This window comes from Carassius carassius, chromosome 18 (assembly GCF_963082965.1).
Source record: "Carassius carassius chromosome 18, fCarCar2.1, whole genome shotgun sequence".
Taxonomy (NCBI): Eukaryota; Metazoa; Chordata; class Actinopteri; order Cypriniformes; family Cyprinidae; genus Carassius; species Carassius carassius.
The window spans coordinates 6,720,931-6,740,662 of record NC_081772.1 but is presented as its reverse complement, the minus strand read 5'-3'; the positions used below and the strand labels follow the sequence as shown (position 1 = coordinate 6,740,662).

Genomic DNA, 19,732 nt, shown 5'->3' with positions numbered 1-19,732 from the left:
TTATAATCATTTTTATATCAGTTTTAGTTATTTTAGTATATCAAGTTAAATCAAATTAGAATGAAAATATTGATTAAGTATCATGTATTGAAACGATTGAACAATATTTCTATCATAGATTTAGGCTAAATGCATGGATTAAGTGACATTGCGATTTGGTAAAAAAGCAGTAATAGTTTGTGAAAACGCGATCAAATTTAATTACAAAACACACTGTTATTGTCTTACTTGCTAAAATGGACAGAACTGTCCATTTTGCACTTGCAATTATTTTTATTTATTTATTTTTAAAATCTGACTAAAAACTATTTGTATATTCTATAATCTGGATGTTTAAACCAGTCGCATATTAACTAACTGTAAATAAATTATTTTTAACCACGAAACTCACTAAATGTAAACTGCACTTACCACAAAACCTGGTGGTTTGCGCGTAACTAGTGATCACATGACTGTGGAGCAGGTGAGCATATGCTCCCACCACCTGTTTAATATTTAACTGTGGGAACGAGGACTTTGAGGAAGCCCCATGGCATCTGCAGGCTCTGTGTTTCTGTGGTAACATGATTGTTGGTGCTTGTTCGAAGGCGCAAGGCAACACGTCCAACACAACACAATTAGGCTGGCCGGCAACAGAAGAGCGAGCTAATGCTGATTATAATTACTTGTTAATCTCATCACCTCCTCCTCCATCAACAGGCTCGTTTAAAAACAGATATCCATTAGGATTGTTTTCACACAGAATGCCTGATCGAGACTGCAGTGATTATGTTGCACTGGACATTTTGTTTGAACACAAAGATTTATTTTGTAATTAATTTATATAAATTATAATTATAACTAACTATTTATATTAAATATACATTTTTGCATCAATGTTTAATAAAATACTGATGTAAAAATAAACAAAACAAACTATTTCCATTTTTTTTAAAGCAATATAATGTTTTTCTTTTTTTTCTTTCTTTTTTTTAATCAGGGCATTTTGAAGGTTTGAACTATAACCTACCACATGGAACAAAAATTATTCTGTAATGACTAATTTGTAGTAAAATATAATGAAATTATTTTATGCAAGACATACATATATTAACAAAGCTTTTTTGAATAAATGTATTTTTATATATGTATTTCATATACAAATTACATTTAAAGGTAATTTAAAATTAAAAATACAATTTTAAATATAAATGGACTGCATTTATATAGCGCTTTCAACAGACCACATGGCCATCCAAAGCGCTTTACAAGTTGCCTCACATTCACCCATTCATTCACACACCGACTGCGGTGTCAGCCATTCAAGGCACCATCCAGCTCGTCGGGAGCAGCTGGGGTTAGGTGTCTTGCTCAAGGACACCTCGACACTTGGTCAGGTGGAGCCGGGGATTGAACCACCAACCTTCCAGTTTGTAGACAACCTACATGAACCACTGAGCCACTGCATGTGTTTGTTACAGAAAAAAATATACAAGTAAATGAAACATTATAAATACATATTATTAAATAAATATATTTTTTATACATTGATACATTATTAAAATAAGAATATATAATAAAATAAGAATATATATATCGCTCACTCAGCCTGTTTTAATCAAATAAATGTTAATGTGTCATTGTGTCGTGGCTTTACTTTGAGGGGCCCATCATTACTAACTCATAACCTACACATAAACTAAAATCTGCTCATGGCTTTTTGATGCATTATTTTGACATGACTTTACTTGAGAGGGCCCATGATAATGAATTCATTATTAACTATCCATACACTAACATCTACTCATGGCTGGTTAATGCATTATTTTGACATTACTTTACCTGAGTGAGCCCAATCATTATTAATTAACTGTTTACTACTTACTAAACTCAGCACATGATTTATTTTATACTTTCTATGAAAATCACATGTACTAACACAATGAGTATTGAGCCCGATTGAGAGATGTGGTGTGTCAGAGATCGGAGGTACAGGATCATCACGGCCTTCGAATGAATGAAAAGTGAACTGTACTGACACTCAGCAATTGTTCTGACCTTAGCCGCATGTTTCTAGTTTGGTCATTTCTTAAGGAATCATTCTACAAATAATCTTTGTGGGTTTTGAGTTATTTATTTTTTAAGCTTTATATAAGTCACAGTAGGGTGAGTTTAAAGGGAAGGAGAACAACACATGTACATGATTATTCATGTACCCTTTTTGTAAATTGTTACCATGAATTTAAAGAAGCCAGTTTTACATTCTAAAACAACAAATCATCAGTCCCACAGAAGCAAAAACATACTCAGACATTTCAGTGCCTTATGTCTGTAATTATCAACAACTTTCCAGCTTCCCAAATTCTCTGTACTGTACTTTGGCAAAACAAGCATCTTATATAGCTGTCTGAAATTGTATATTTTTCCAAACCACAGATGAAATGAGTTTGCAACTTTATGGTTCTTCTGCCTACACTTCACCTTAAAAAACCTTCATGAGTGGTGAGTGTGACATGCTTTCATGACATGCCTTCCCTGTAATTGTGAGCCAAGTGCCCAACTAGAGAAAAAATATCAGCTCTTGGCAGGTTAAAAGGCGTTGGGAGTAAGTACCTTTGGACACAAGCTACCAGAACTGGAGAAAGCTAGTGTGAGGCCTTCAGGGCACCACTGCTTTTGAACCGGGATCCTGCCCACACCAGAGCTTCCTTTGTTGAGAGCTCAGGCTCTGCCAATTTGGCATCCTCCAGTACTCACACTGCTCCGCACTGACAGTGAAATTGATTCTGGCACTGCATATGTGCCACCTGGAGCTAGCCCTCTTCTCACCCATTCACGATGCTGTCAAACCAGTCTACTGTCACAAGCAGTGGTGCATGCTTTTCAAAGAGTTGGAAGCAGATGTTAAATCAAATGGGGAAATGTTTTTGTTTAAAATTATAATGAGGTTTTTGTTGCCTTGAGAGATTCAGATCACAAGATGCTTAAAAAGAGTGCATTTTGGCCTCAACTTTATGTAAATTTCCAGGGATTTACAAGGGTTTGATATTGCATTTATTCCAGTTTAAAAGACTAGTTCATCCAAAATTGAAAATATGCTTCAAATGTATTCCCCATCAGGCCATCCAAGATGTAGATGTTTTTTCTTCAACAGAACTGAGAAATTTAGCGTTACTTCACTTGCTCACCAATTCTTCTGTAGTGAATTAGGGCCGTCAGAATGAGAGTCCACACACAGCTGATAAAAACTTCACAATAATCCACAAGTAATCCACACGAGTTCAGTCCATCAATGAATGTCTTATGAATAGAAAAGTTGTGTGTTTGTAATAAACAAATCCATCAAGATGTTTTTACCTTCAAACGGTTGCTTCTGGCTGAAATGTGTGTCTGCTCTCCAGTGAAAAAACTGTCAGAATCGAGATAGAAATATGGATTTTGATGTGAGAGTACAACAGGGGACAGTCATTTTCACTGGAGGAAGAGTTTTTGATTACAAACTCATATTGTTTATTCAGAGGCAACAGTTTAAAGTTAACATTGTGCCATTTTTATCAGCTTTTGGGACTTTCATTTTGATTGCACCCATTCACTGCAGAGGACCCAATGGTGAGCAAGTGATGTTCTGATAAAGAAAAAAACTCATCTACACCTTGGATGGCCTGAGGGTGAGTAAATTTTCAGCAAATCTTAATTTTTTCAACTATTTCTTTGACAGCCATGAGATCAAAATAAAATATGTATTGTGGAGCTTTGAATTGATGGTCTACAGAAGAATGATAACGTTAATGGATAGACATGCAGAATATCCTCCAGTCACAGTTCCTGGGTCTGGGAAAGTATCCCCTATGAAAGGAGACCTTCAGAAATGCCACATCTCTCTGATTTCCATCTCGCCTAAAATAAGAAGCATGAGAAGTGGCGGATATTGGCGACTTGCATCTTTATGAACAATACTGAATCTCTGTATGGGAGACAGGCTTCATGCCTTAATTGAATTACCATCCTGCCATTGGTCTGTGGGATACTGGGTGTGCCATACTATGATGATCCAGACAGAGGCCAACTTCTCGAACCATTTACCCATGTCTCAGCGCAAGTGAATTGGCTCTGAGTCCTCAATGTTTTCCCCCTTTGTAATCAGATTTTTTTCTGGTCAAGTTGAATGTATTGAAGGATTGAGAATTTTCATGAAGTTACTTAACATGTTCTATTTTCTGACCAGACATCCGACTGGGAGAAGCCCCTTCTCCTCAAACATACAAAGGGCTAATAGTAAGACTAAATGTTCGTGCTGGGATAATAGGCCCTTGAAAAGTAGAAAGCATAACAACCATAGCAGTCATTTCCTAAACGGTCTTAAGAGCTCTGGTCTTCCAGGCCAGCATGTCTGGTTGCTGGGCATTGAATGAGTTAAAAAAAAAAATACCCAGATTAATCTACTGTCGACACATTTTGGCTGGTCACTTATCTTTTATCAGAAAAGGGCTGGGTCTTTTCCTTTGCAGGTTGACCAGATGAAAAAATACTGGAGTGCTGCATATTTTGTTTGGGGTGGGAGGAACAAATGACTCTGATTCTATACACAGTCACACTTACCAGCTGGAATCTCATGCACATCTGATGCAGATATGATATATCTTAGTTATTCGATGCATTTGGAGTGTTTGGATGATTGAACTTTATGGAATGCGTTCTTACAACAATGTGGCAAATGTTTAGGCACTTAAAGTGAAATTGTGAGCTGTCAAACAAATATGACAGCCTACATACAACAAGGACTTTGAACACTTACAAAATAAAAAAGCATTAAAATAAAATATAAGTTAAATAATGATTACTAAAAATAGATATGGGGCATTAAGAGGGCAACAAAATCTTTATTCTTCTGTCTTAGAAAATCATTTAATAATAATAATAATAATTGTTTTATCATATTAATATGCATATTAATGACATATTTTATATAAAATGTAATATTAAATAAATTACATTAATACATTAAAATAAGTAAAATAAAAATTATATATGATATTATATGTATATATTAATAATATTAATAATTATTATTACATGTATTTAAACTGTAGTGTTTCTTCATGACGTCACTTACAGTAAAAAGCCCTTGCCTACTCAGCATAACAGTAATGAAGCATAAAATCTCCCTACATATACTTGCACAGTATTTTTAGACCATAAAGTCAGTCCAGACTTTCAATAAATACATACAGCAACATGCAATGGAGCATTAATGCAAAGGACAACAAACCCGGTTTTGATTATTTTTTCCTTCAGGTTTACCTACATATTCAACCCACGTCTCACATTGCCAAAAGTCATTCAACACAAAGATGATGCTCAAATGTTTTAAATGAAAACGATTTACTCATCTCCGGATTATTTCAAAGACTTAATCACACACAATGCAAACATTGAGAAATATTTGTGGCTTTAATGTGTCAACTCCTCTGGAGAGCTAGGGATAATTGTATGTGGTCTTATGAAAGAGATTAATTCATTATACAAACCAAGAGGAAAAGTGGTGGGAGGTTATGTCAGGTTTTTTGCCTAATGAAAATCATCACAGCAGTGGTAGTTTGGAAAGTCAAATAAAAGATAACATATGGTTAATGCCAGAAATATCACAGTGGATATTTTGTTGTTATTTGTTAACTCATCATTGTCTTCATTTGGATGCTATAAGATATATAATGTGAAACATAACAGACGGTGAGATACAGATTAAAATAAGGTAATTACTGCTTCTGATGTTCTTTGAACATATTGTTTGTGGACATGAACAAGACTTGATTTAGGAAAGGCATGGAACAGAACACTTCCAACAAAACAAGAAAACTAATAAGCCAAAGCTGAATACCCTTTCTTTTTTTTTCTGATTTTCAGCTGTTAGGTTCATTTAAAGGGATAGTTCATTCAAAAAATATAGTCATAATTTACTTATACCCCCATGCTGTCCCAAACCTGTATGAGTTTCTTTATACAAAATAAGATATTTTGAAGAATGTTAATAACCAAACATTTGCTGGTATAGTCACTGGCTTTCATTGAAAGTCAATGGCTACCGGCAACTGTTTCTTTCCCAACATTCTTCAGTTATATACTGTATATATATGTTAAATATCACACACACACACACACACACACACACACACACACACACACACACACACACACACACACACACACACACGTTTGTTTTTGTGAAAAGTGGGGACATCCCATAGGCGTAATGGTTTTTATACTGTACAAACTGTATATTCTATGGCCCTACACCAACCCTACACCTAACCCTAACCCTCACAGGAAACTTTGTGCATTTTTACTTTCTCATAAAAAAAACTAATTCTGTATGGTTTATAAGCGTTTTGAAATATGGGGACATGGGTTATTTTGAACACGTTGTTGAAATAAAAATGCACTGCTTGAATGTGCTTTAAACACATGTATGGAGTAGATAACAAGGCAGCTCACTAATCTCTGTCTATGAAAGATTTTTTTCACCCATTTTTGCTTTGATACTTCTCTTTAACACACACACACACACACACACACACACACACCCAAGTGGTCAAACACTCTAATGTTCCCATCTCTGTGATGTTCACACACTCACTATCTCTGTGAAGTCCTTCTCTCTCACACACAGCACTCTGCGTGCTTTCCTGCCGCACGGGACAAAACCTCTCTCTTTCTGTGTCACACGCAAGCTCTCCCTTTCTTTAATCTATCCAACCACCTCCTCCAAACACACTCCTCAGCACGTACACACTCCACAGGCCTCCCTCAGAGCTTGTACTCATCTCATCTCTGAACTGCATGAAAATAAGTTTGAAGGTTGGTAAGTGGGAGAGATGGGAAAGGTGAACACAGGATGGACAGACATGAGACGAGTGGAACTTGAGCTGTGAGTGGCTACAGAGAAATGGCTTTCCTCCAGAACTCTATCTCTCCATCCTCTCTCAGGGTTGTTCTCATGGCTCTTTGGCCAGGGAGGGAGAGGAGCATCGCTAACTTCCTCGGCCCCTGTGCTACAATCACAGAGAGCTTTTTGTGATGGAAGCCCACGCTTGTCACTTGCATTCGATCCTCCTGGACATGCTGCAGTGGCGGCCTACTGGGGTCGCCCCCAGGGCGCTGATCAGGTGACCTTCCCACCGCATTCACAACTCCTTCAGTAGCAGGAACAACAGCATGTGTCTAGAGACAGGCACACATGTATTTAACACACACACATCTTCCCTTTGTGGATTTCGACTACGTTCGCACTTACATTAAAGAACACTCATACATACGCATGCTTACACACACTCCTCTTTCCCAAAGATACACATTGTTCACTTCCCAAGCCTCATTAATTTAGTAAATACAGAAAGTAACAAATATAAAGTACATTCCATTCTGAAGTCATGTTCAAATAGTTTCTTTAAGTTGTGTTCAAAAGTTACTTCAGTGCTGTTTGTAAACATGATTTATGAATTTAATGACTCCATTTTCACATCATGTTTAAAAATAGCAATTAAAGCAGCAATGAAAGCAATTCCCAGCTGTGCACACCTACTATCTCCAGGCATCTTATGAGGAGCCATTATGTGCGTTGGAATTACCTTCAATTTGTCTGATTTGACCATCTGGGAATCTGGATTGACTTCCTTCCATTCAACTTTGTTCTTGACTTCTATTCTTTGAAATTCTCCCATGTCCAGTGTGAATGAGTTACACGGAGGCACTATGTCTTAGCTGGGGAAATGGGGGTTAAGGAGGGTCTTCCCCGGCCAATGAGCTTTCGTGATAGACCCTGTCTGGTTTCAGGAGATTATAGATTATATGCGGATATTGTTTGATGAGATTAGATGCTATAATTGATATCTTATTGGTGAATGTCCCCATTTCTGGAAGTGATAAATACTACTGGTTCTGGATGAGTGCACCTGAAATGCATATTTCCACCATTTTGAACAGTTTAAGAAACATAACCATAAACACAGTTGCTATATTGAACACCAATGTCAGAAAAATCCACTGCTGCAAAGTGTAATGAACCCTGATGTCTGCAGTGCATTAAATGATATCCTTTGGCTTTTTGCTCTATATCTGTGATTAAAATATCATAAAAATCTGATTTAAAAAATGTATAGGGAAAATGCTGGAAATAATAGTTCGGTTTTGGAGTACAGGAAAAGTTCCCACTAAAACAGTTTTAAATGTTTAAATATGCCACAATTACAAAAACAACATGCACACAAAACTTTACAGTTTATTACTGTTCATGTTTCTAAATTACAGTGGAACTGTAATCAAAGTCACTGGGGTCAGATTCACGAGTGTTTAAGTGTGTTTAAGGGCCAGCACAATGAGTCTGTGCTGCAGTGTGCTCACAGCAGTGTGCTGGGCGATCCCCTCACCAATAAACTGTGCTCTCTCCACCCTTACATGTCTCTATCAAGATCTGGAACCACTTCCACTTTAATACCATTCCCACATTGGCCCAATGCGTACGCATGCAACACACTCACACACTCCTCTTCCACATCCTCGGGTTCAACAAGCCCTTAAGAAATCCAAGGGAAGTTAAAGTGACAGGCGTGTCTGGTTAAAGCAATTTAACAACATAAAAAACACTTTGAGTAAAATTTTTTGGGTTTGTGTGCCTAGTTGATGTAGATTGATGGTTTGGATTTAAATTTCAATGAGGTTTTCATGTTGTTTGCTCATACTACCCTCCACTAATTAATGTTTGATTAATGACCTGCAGTGAGTTACTGCTAAAGCTAAAAATCAAGCCCCTTATAATGAAAGTCAGTGAGGTTCAGTGTTGTTTTGACTTTTATTGTATGGACAACAATGTCTACATGATTTTTTTTTTCAAATCACTTATTCGAATTATTTGAATAGAAAACTCAAAAGAACAGCATTTATTTAAAATATAAATCTTTTGTAACATTAGTTACTGTCACTTTTGTTCAGTGTAATGCACCCTTGCAGTATAAAAGTACTAATTCCTTAAAAAAAAAAACACAAACTTTTAAACGGTTACTTTAAAATCTTTCACAGCTAAGACAAAGACATTTTGTATTAAAAAAGGTTTGACGTTTGAGAGATTTGACTGAACTTCTTGCCAAATAAGTGGTCTGCAATCAAATAAACATTACAATGTGGAAAAAAGCTTTCAAGAAAACCAGAAAAGCTTTAAAATGACTTAAGAAATAAAGGTCTAAACATGAGTAAGACCAATAAGGGAGAGTGGCCAAAGCCAGAGAGACATCCTTATTAAACATCCTAGATAAAAACGTGAATCTCTTTACTTAAACCAATGATTTAATGCTGTCAATATCAGTGGAAAAGTCTGTCTGGGGGAAAAAAAAGTGTCACACTTTCATGAAAAATGGATAGGTGTTGGAAACGGTGAGGGCGAGCCGCAGGGGAAAGGCTGCATCTGGTCGCTAATGAGCCGCTCACAAGCAGCGACGTTCTCATCAGCTCTGTTTGTTTTCATAGGCCTCTCTGTGTCCTCTCCACAATTGTTTTGCTTGGTAGGCCCTACCGTCATTCTCAGGCTCTCGGCCCCTTGTTTATCAAGTGACTGGTCTGTTGTTTTTGTGCCTCACATTCATGGGGCTAAATATAATATGTCCTTCCTTCTTGCCTAGTCGCTTGTATTGTGACAGACAGTGGTTGTCAGCTACACTGGTAAGGAGAGATAGATTGCCGGTGTTTCCCATTGCTTTAACCTCTTCTGGCGGTGATCCAATAAATGCAATAATATCAGGATGTAGAACAAACATTCTCTAAAATGCAAGTTTGTGGAAAAGATGCATTGTTTTTAGATGTCTATGGATTAATAGGTCTGAAGTTACCAAATTAACTTCCTGAACTCTGGAAGTTATGTAAAGGTTTTTAATGCTTTTTGACAAAGTTTTATTTTACATTTATTTAATAAAATAATTCCAATAGAAAAAAAACACAAATTCTGTCATAATTTATCTTTAATTGTTTTTGGTAATCCCATATTACTTATATATAGTTTTCCATATAGTTCAAGCTAATATTTTATTTTTCTGTTTTTCTGTAATCACTTGCTGATTGTGCATTACTTATCACGGTGAGCACATCTATTCAATAAAATAATATGGTGCTTGTGTAAAATAAAATAAAATAAAATAAAATACATTGTGAAGGACTGGCCATCTGTCCACGTACAAGTATGTAAAAAAACAACTTGAACATTTTTCGCCAAACTGCTAAACAGCTTCATTTGTGTTACTTAAAAGTGTGGGTGAACACATAATGACAGAATTAATTTTTTTTAGAGAAGTATTCATTCATTCATCTAAGTCAATTAGAATATATATTAGCAAAGTGTTAATTGTTCATTCTTTAATTTGTGAATGTACATTTCTTGACTATAAGTTCCATTTGAATAAATACATGTAAACGTGAGGCCGTAATGAAACTTTGAGATCTTGCTTTCAAAGTTTAAGCTGCTTTCTGATCTCATCGACAGATATTAACCGAGGTCGTCTGTTTTTACAGTTTGCAAAAACAACCACATGACTTGGGATCAGTAATCCCTCTTATTGTAGACATGTTGTGACTCCCACTGCCATAATTCCTGATCGGTGATCCCTTAATGCTAATATTACCTCTGTGCTTTTTGGACCTTTATAAAGTCAAGCACATTTCTGTCCATGGAAAAATGCTCTAAACGGTCGACCAACTTAGGGATAAAAGTTGGCCCTCAGACCCCCAAACACCCTTCTGAATACCCTTTCATGCAGCCAGCACAGGGGGTTTGGACTCTGATCCACACTCCTTTTTACAGGTACCACCGCTCAAACATGACAGCAGGCCAGCACCTCAGAAGACTGAATCAAAGGTATGTTCAATAGGTCCTACCCATCACATGCTCTTTGGCTAAATCATCATGACCTGAGATTTCAACCACTCTGCCACACTCTTTCCCAGGCTTTTCTCCTTGTGCATGCTCTGGTGACAGCCAAACCGCCAGCCAGAACGAACCCCCACCCTTTTCCTTTTTCTCTTCAAACATTTCCTAACCAGACTCACTCTATGATAAAACATAACCGATGCTGTCCCCGAGAGAAAAGAGGGATAGAAAGAGCAAAAAAGAGACTTCACAGATGTTGTGTTATGCAATGGAAGGGGGGCAGTCGCTGTGCAGACAGTGGCACTCTGTGTGAGAGAGCGTGGGGCACGGCGGGGCGGCGTGGTGCTGGTGTTGCACTGGGAACAGGATGATCTTGGTGAGCCATGGGAGCGATGGTGAGGAGGACAGGGCTCCTGGCAGCACTGTGCTTCTCTCCTCCAGCCCTTTATCTCTCACACGGGAGAAGTGGGTCAGCTTTGGTGGCCGAGGTACAGTTACATTTGAGTGCCTCCACTGAATGAGCTCTACTCCCTTGATTACAGGACAACGTTTCAAAACAATTTATCAGAAGTGTTACAAAAGATGAAATGAGAAGCTCAAGGGACATCTTTAGGCCTTCATAAGTAATCTGGTAACAGGAGCTGATATGAGATTATTTGTTGTTCTCATTTGTGTTCTTTGAAAATTATGACAATTCTACATGTTCATGTCCTCTAACCTAAATATATGCTCCAAGACTACTGATAATTACTGCAATAACAACACTGGGGACACTTTTCATTTCCACATAATCACTACTTATCTCAAGTTTAAGTTACTTTTGCTTCTTGGTTATAGAATTTTGTAATATATTATTATCTGCAGTACTTTAAAATCTACACATTAAAGGCATACATCACCCAAAAATGAGAACCTGTTAGACATAGAAACAAACGAAAATTCATGAATTTCATTTTTTAGATAGATAGATAGATAGATAGATAGATAGATAGATAGATAGATAGATAGATAGATAGATAATGAAATAAGTTCATACATGGTAATACTATTAAAAAGAACCACATGAAAATGAATTAAAACTATTTTTTTCTTGGTTTATACATTATTGACGAGTTTACTTTAATTTATGGTTGCTCTTTTAGATGTCCTTGCTGGGGTTAAATTTCAAAGCCAAAATGATGGCATCTCAACATGTTTGTCGTCAAAGAGGATGTAGTTCTACTGCGTTTAAAGTGCATCAATAATCGATTCCATGGCCGCCAAAGGCTTCATCTCTACTTTAACAAGAAGTGAGTAGAGCGGAGGCACAGACCTCTCACTGTGTGTCACCGCCGCAGCCTTTCACAGGCTCTAAATCAAAGCTCAGGAGCCATGAATGACAATGTCCCATTCTTCAGGCTCTTCCCTCTGAGGAAGAAAGGCCTGCAAGCCCCCAATGTGCTCCCTGAGAGGGAACAGCGTGGCCTCCCCCCCATTCCCTCCCCACCGCTGAACTCAGTTTATGGCCGGCTGAGGTTGCTCACTTTAAGGTAGTGTTCTTTTGAACAGAGACTTTGCTGGAGCTCGTGTTACACCTGCCCCCGCTCTAACCTCTCTTCATTCACACGGCCCTCCGGGACAAGGCCCTTTTCTGTGTCTGCCTGCCCCGCCGCACAAAGCACCCACAAGCCATCACTGCCAGTGCTATTTGTTAGCCACCGTCACCCCAGCACTGTCCACTCACACAATGCGTGACTGTGGTGAAAAGGCCCCCCTGACACCCAGCATAGTCAGCCGGGGGGATTCCAGATTGATTACCCATTGCCATGGAGATCTAAGCAAAAGAAGGATGCATGTTTTATTTATATAAATGTAAACTTTGTAAGTCGTATATGCATTTGCTGAAATAATACAAAAAAAGCAATATTTTTAAGTATTTTTATAATTTAAAATAAATGTTTCCTATTTCATATGTCACATGATCCTTCAGAAAACATTCTAATATGCTGGTTTGGTGCTCAAGATATTTTCTTTTCACAGTTGTAAACAGTTGTGCTGCTTTGTGGAAACACTGTGTATTAACAACAAGCTCAGAAGAACAGCATCTGTCTGTAATAGATTTCACTTCTGATCAATTTTATTGCAGAAGGATTAATTAATTTCTTTAAAAATATGTATAATAAAATATAATACTGACCCCCAACTTTGGAATGGTACTGCATATGGTAATCTGCATATTTTAAATATTTTATCATAATTACAATGCATCATTAGCAGTTTTCCTAAGTTATTAGTTTAAATTGTTACTTCTCATACATGTTATTGTTAAAAATATTTGTCTATATTTTGATGTTTTTAAAAAATAAATTGCTCCAAAAAATGAGTACCCTCTATTCATTTTTACACCTGCCTGCATAAATTAATATCCCATTACAGTCACATTTCCAAACAAGGTGATTATTACACAACAAAGAAGAGCGATTAATACATGAATGTCAACAAGTCTTATTTGGATTTTTAGAAATCAGAATATTGGCTTAGGAATAGATCACACAAAAATGAAAATTTGCTGAAAATGTAGTCACCCTCAGGCCATCAAAAATGTAGATGAAGTTTATTCTTCATATCAACATTTTTGGAGAAATGTAACAATATCATGTAGGTATAGAGGACTCATATTTTAATTAGAAGCATTAAAATAGCAAGTTAAAAAAATGTCTTGATGGATTTGTTTATTACACTTCACAAGACATTAGTTGATAGACTGGAGTGGTGTGGATTATTGTGATGTTTATATCAGCTGTTTGGACTCTCATTCTGATGGCACCCATTCACTGCAGTGGATTCATTGGTGAATGAGTGACTTAATGCAAAATTTCTCCAAATCTGTTCCAATGAAGAAACTCATCTACATCTCGGATGGCCTGAGGGTGACATTTTCAACAAATTTCCATTTTTGGTTGAACTATTCCTCAAACAAGTTGTTTACATGACACATAGATAATTGGTTTATGGCCAAAATCGGATTAAAATGTAAATATTCTTGTGCATGTAGAAGAATTCAGTGGCCAACTCTTACACAATTCTGAATTGTAAATGTTTGGCAAGTCACTCTCACTTGACTATCAAGCAGTATATGTTCAGGGTTGTGGAGGTTCGGTACTGTGTAAACAAAGCGTGTCAGAATCTAATCTCAAACACAGACAAGACAGCACTGAGCAAAGAAGGCCTGTTAAAGTATCAGCGGGGTGCCGAGAGCAGATCTGCAGTCGTCCCCGACACACCCCTGTGAGTGATGCTCTGACCCCACGTGCCCTCTGTAAACATCCCCCTGCATCACAGACGGGACAGCACCGCATTCTCACGAGAAACTGTCGTGTCCCACTGTCCACATCCGAGGCAGTTCACACAACTTCCAGAGAGCTGCAAAATCCCCCAAAAGAGTTCCCAGAGCACTTTTAGCTTCACTTTCTAATATTAGACCTTCTCTAGTCAACTGAGATGAGAGGTCGGTGGAACACTTGAAATGTATTACAACCGAACAGTTAAATATAGAGGAAGAGACAGTTAGGGAGATGAGCGGCCAGCAGCCCAGTGTCTTTCTGCAGTCAGCTGTGGGCCTGTTTTCTGCTGCCAGAAGAAGAGAGGAAGGAACACTGCGTTTTCTGTAAATAAAGAGAGGAGTGCAGCAATCATTGTTTTGACAACGGAAGCATCTTTTTCTGACACTCGTCACATCTACGTGTGAAAAGAAGCGTTCCCTACTGGCCCAGGGGTCAATTAGAACCATTCACAAGTTGAAATGAAGATCTCTACATCAGGTGAAGTTGTAAACAACACTGGAGTTTCTTGCCTCAAAGGGACAAGGCGGTTCAAATTACATCCATGAAGGCACTTTTAGAAACATGTCCGATCTTGAATTTATTTTCAAAGTGATCTAAAACACAATCACAGTTTTAGTTTAAATACATGTGATAATAAAAATCACATCAAACTTCCAGAAGGAACCACAAAAAAAAAAAAAGTACATTTTACATTACATTACATTAATACTTCCATTTAGCAAGATTACATTGTATTATATTAATCAAAACTGAAGTTAAAGTCATTTATAATGTAACAAAAGATTTATATGTTAAATAAAAAAAAATGGAACTTTGTAAGAATCCTACAAAATGTATAATGGTTTTCACAAACGTATTAAGCACAACTGTTTAATAATAAAAATTCAGCTCTGCATCTCAGGATTTTAAAATATATTGAAATAGAAAACACATTATAAATTGTAATTATATATATAAACTTTAGCATGATAATGTATTTTTGAGAATTTATAATTATATTTATTGAATAAATAGTCTAAATTTAGTTTGTCATTTAGTGTGACAAAATACGCATTTCTGAACACTGAAACTGTATTTTTACATTAATTTTCATGTTAAGCAGACAAACTTACCAAATGCATCTTATGTTTTCAACTGTATGAGCTAATCAAGTATTTTAAAATCCTATTTCATTAAAGCTGAAAGTATCCCACAATATGCAAAATATCCCCAGTCAGTACATCCTTCCTGGTGGATGTTCAAGAAGTGATAACCAGAACACCCATGAGCAGGATGTATTGTCTACACCCTCTACAAATAGAGAGTACCTCCAGGAAACGGTGTCATGAGAAAAAGCGATGACTTAGGTAGGGGGAAGATGAACATCACAGAATAAAAGCTATATCTGTCACTACAAACACACACCCAAAAAAAGATCTACACGAGGAAGAGACTCGTATCCTGTAAATAATGATTCAGCTGTCTCACATACAACACTGCCTGAGGACCCTCATTTGCATTTTATCACTGTAGAATGAAATTGAAAATGATTGTGGTTAAATCTTAAATCATATACGGAACCACAAAGCTCATTATTTAAGGTCTACATTTCCTGTATTAACCTTGAATCGGTTTTGTTTTGTAGTCTCTGAGGAATGTGCACATGGTGAAGAATCCCACTCTCTTACTTTAAGGAAACATTGTAGACAAAGTGTATGTCAAGGCCAAAACAACTGAGGGAAGAATGATTACTATTATTATTATTATTATTATATATTTTTAACATTTACTAAGAATCACAAGATGATTAAAATTTGAGAATTAAATTTCAATCTATAATAACAAATACTGTATTTTTGTCAGTTACAATACATTTAAAATGTACAGTTAGAGTAGAAGTGAGAACCATGCTAAATTGTTCTCACTTCTATTAAATTATGGTCTTATTCCATAACAGATGGTATCAAATGGTAATAGTGGTACTTTGAAATATACCACTGTACAGGTTGAGTATTCATGGTATTTACGTGTTAAATCTGTAAATGCAAAGGTACATGTAAAAAAACATACGTACGTTTTTCAAGAACCAGTTAATCTAATGTATAAAATTCATTTTATTTCATTTTATTAATAATTAATCAAAAAATCAATTATGAAGAAAAAAGTATTGTGGTACTGCTTTCTATTTAGATGTAGAAATATTTTCTTACTTGAATTATTTATAAACTTAGATATAACTGTACTAAACTTATGTATACGCCTTTGAAGTACTTGTGTGATTCTGTAGGCCCAATACATGCCTGTAATTCATTCTCAATCTCTAATTATTGTCTCTCTCTCAAGTACTATGTAAATACATATGCATATTTTCTATACAGCTGTATATATACAATAAAGCATAAATAATGCTTAAATCTGTACATAAATCTTCTATTCCAGATTCATACACATTATTAATCTTGTTAAGTCTTATTTAAATGTTTCTGTTCTCATGTCAGATATGTATGTATGTATGCATGTATGTACCAAGAGCTTTTCTAAAAAAAAATAACACAACAAATTCCTTACTTGGCGAATAAAGATGATTCTAATTTCGATACTTATAGATTTTGGTTGACTTGAGTAGTTAGACTCAATCGACTCGCTTGTATTATTTCACCATCTAGTGGCGGTTGAATGTCATTACAATAACCGGCAATTTTACTCTACTGGGGGCAGTGATTTACATCCAGGTCGCGGACGTCGTTGTCCTATTTGTTGGTGTTAGGAAACGGACAACATGTTGCAATTCATGAAACTAGTTGGGCAGCTAAAAGTGAGTGATATTCTATTAACAATATCAATGCTTTGCAGGTTAACCTATGTTATATTAACGCTCGCTTGTGTAACAGCGCGTACCACGAACAGGATGGGTGTACAGAAATATCAAACAGCCTGAGAGTGTGTCTGATCATATGTACAGAATGTCTATGACGGCCTTAACCATACAGGACGTCACTGTCAATAAAGAGAGGTTTGTATGAGGCGTCTTAAATTATCTCATTTATGCGGTTCAGTTATTCACACTTGTGCAGCTCATTTGGACTAATTCATATTTGTGCGGCTCATTAGGTTTCCTTCACATTTGTTCAGTTCATTTAGATCCACGTTTGTGCGGTTCATTAGGATTCATTCACACTTGTTCGAATTCATTAAGATTCATTCACACGTATGAAGTTCATTTAGTTTCATACTTGCTCGTTCGATTAATGAACATCCAGTCGTTCATTCATGTACACTAGAAGTCATCAAATCGACGTCTAGTCGTCTTAAAACCCCATTGGGGCTTATACTAAAATTCTTGAAAGCAGCTTTCTAGAACGATGTAAAATGTACAAAATGTGTAAATATATTTACAATACTAGAAGTTTATCAATTATTAAACAAACAGTTATTGTAAAAAAAAAAAACAAGAAAAAAAAAACTAGAAGCTTGCCTCCAAACTGGAGCAGTTCCTTGAGATGCATTCACATTGATCAGCTCTTCTCTTCACAGATGCATGAAGCTGGCTTTAGTTCATGACCTGGCTGAGTGTATTGTGGGAGATATTGCTCCAGCAGACAATGTTAGCAAAGCAGAGAAACACAGAAGGGAAAGGGTATAATGGTTTTAAGCTAATTTTTACAAATGAAATATTTAGTTTGTGTACAAATTAAACACTGAGAATCTTTCTCTTCAGGAAGCTATGGTGCACATCACAGGCCTGTTAGATTATGGCTTACGGAAAGAGATTTACAACTTGTGGGAGGTGAGTTGATCAAAACTAAACAAGTGGTATAAGTGTTCCTTTTTTTTGGTTCGGAATGATTGGAATACGTCCCTTTTTTAGGAGTATGAGACTCAGTCTAGTCCAGAAGCCAAACTGGTGAAGGAGTTGGACCAGCTGGAGATGATAATACAAGCTCATGAGTATGAAGAGTTAGAGGGAAAACCTGGAAGACTGCAGGAGTTCTTCACCTCCACTGAAGGTTTGACAAACACACATATTCAACAAGCTCAAGATCTGATAACATAAGCAATTCTAAGAAGAGATACATACACCCATTAGAAAAATCATTGTTACCATGGCAAAGTAAAATTGTATCAAAGTGCTCAACAGTGGCCGTTCAATCCTATAAAGAATTGTGAATTAAATATTTTGATCACCTAGGAATAGTTCACCCAAACATCAACATTTGCAGAAAATGTACTCACCCTCAGGCCATCCAAGAAATAAATGAGTTGAACCCTTCATCCGAACAGATTTGGAGAAATTTAACATTACATCACTTGTTCACAAATAGATCCCATGCAGTGAATGGGTGCCGTCAGGATGAGAGTCCAAACTGCTGATAAAAACATCACAATAATCCACAAGTAACCCCCACAATTCCAGTCCAATCTATCCAAAGTATTGCTTTCTTCAGTGAAAAAGTCATCTTGTCTGAATCAGGAGAGAAATATGCACAGATCAAGGATAAGCAAAAAGAGTCCAAAACGGTTCTTAACAAAACCTGTCAGTGGATTTTAAGGAAAGTAAGACGACCATAGGGGATGGACTTATCTTTACTGTAGGGAAGCATTACTATGGATTTTTGACTGAAGTGATGATTTAATGATGGATTTGTTTCTTACAAACACAGTTTAAAACATTTTATTTTGGGGTGAACTATTTCTTTATTTGCATAAAATGCAATTTTGCAATGGCTTACAGTTTTCATTCTTATAATTACTGATTCAATGAAATAGCTTTATATTTTGCCTGTATGTATTTTCTCCTCTGATCATAGGGAGGTTCCATCATCCGGAGGTGTTGGGTCTGGTGAAGAGTCTGTATGAGGAGAGAGCTAGACACATCGCTGCCAGAGGAGATAATGATTCAGAGAAAACCACTGACACAAACTCTCACACACTAGTGACACCATGATCTCAGTTCCTGTCTGGCAATAAAGCTACCTCCACACATCTGTATCTGAGTGTTGATTTTGTCCCGATAAGCTGTTTTAGCATAATCTTATTTCACTGCACAGAAGCATGCATGGTTTGTGGTTGTTTGATATTTGTGTCTTGTTTGTTTGAATGTTCTGCAGGAGTTTTGATTAAAAAAAATATATATATATATATATATATTTTTTTCTATTCAAACTAAATGGAAATACTGTCAGAAGTTGATTTTCTGTTTCTGCTGCATTCCAGTAATAGATGCTTTAATAGAAAACAATATTTTCTATCAGTTGAAACTGATATTACTTTGTTAAATGCATGAAAAGTACAAAGGAAATGTATATACAATTAATTCTAAAATTATAACAACTTTTAAAATATGTTTGTGTACACATTCGGTTCTGTGAAAAATTGTCTTACAACAGTGACTGACACTAAGAAAGTGGAAATTAAAGCAGAAACTACAAAAAGGATTCTTTAGAAGCAACTCAAAGGTCAAAACTTAGCAGCATCTATCTTGTGAATTTTTTTTTTGCAGAGACTTTGCCACACTTTACTGTTTTAGTGACTAAGGAAGAGTAAA

General features: G+C 36.4%; 1 protein-coding gene across 1 annotated transcript; it reads left to right on the top strand.

Annotated features, from left to right (window-relative positions):
• Positions 1-16,960: 16,960 nt before the first annotated feature.
• Positions 16,961-19,287, top strand: LOC132091816 (5'-deoxynucleotidase HDDC2-like). The gene is made up of 6 exons (XM_059497920.1): positions 16,961-17,002; positions 17,079-17,200; positions 17,722-17,824; positions 17,906-17,974; positions 18,056-18,194; positions 18,996-19,287. Exons 1-6 carry the CDS (start codon positions 16,967-16,969, stop codon positions 19,130-19,132), a joined length of 606 nt encoding a protein of 201 aa, XP_059353903.1. The 5' UTR covers positions 16,961-16,966; the 3' UTR covers positions 19,133-19,287.
• The last annotated feature ends 445 nt before the right edge of the window (positions 19,288-19,732 follow it).

What these genes read in the sequence shown, in the direction of transcription:
- LOC132091816 (XM_059497920.1), top strand. Translation starts at nt 16,967, where the DNA reads ATGTTGCAATTCATGAAACTAGTTGGGCAGCTAAAA. An exon ending in AGAAACACAGAAGGGAAAGG is followed by an intron (nt 17,825 to 17,905) that starts GTATAATGGTTT and finishes CTTTCTCTTCAG; the next exon opens with GAAGCTATGGTGCACATCAC. An exon ending in GTTCTTCACCTCCACTGAAG is followed by an intron (nt 18,195 to 18,995) that starts GTTTGACAAACA and finishes CTCTGATCATAG; the next exon opens with GGAGGTTCCATCATCCGGAG.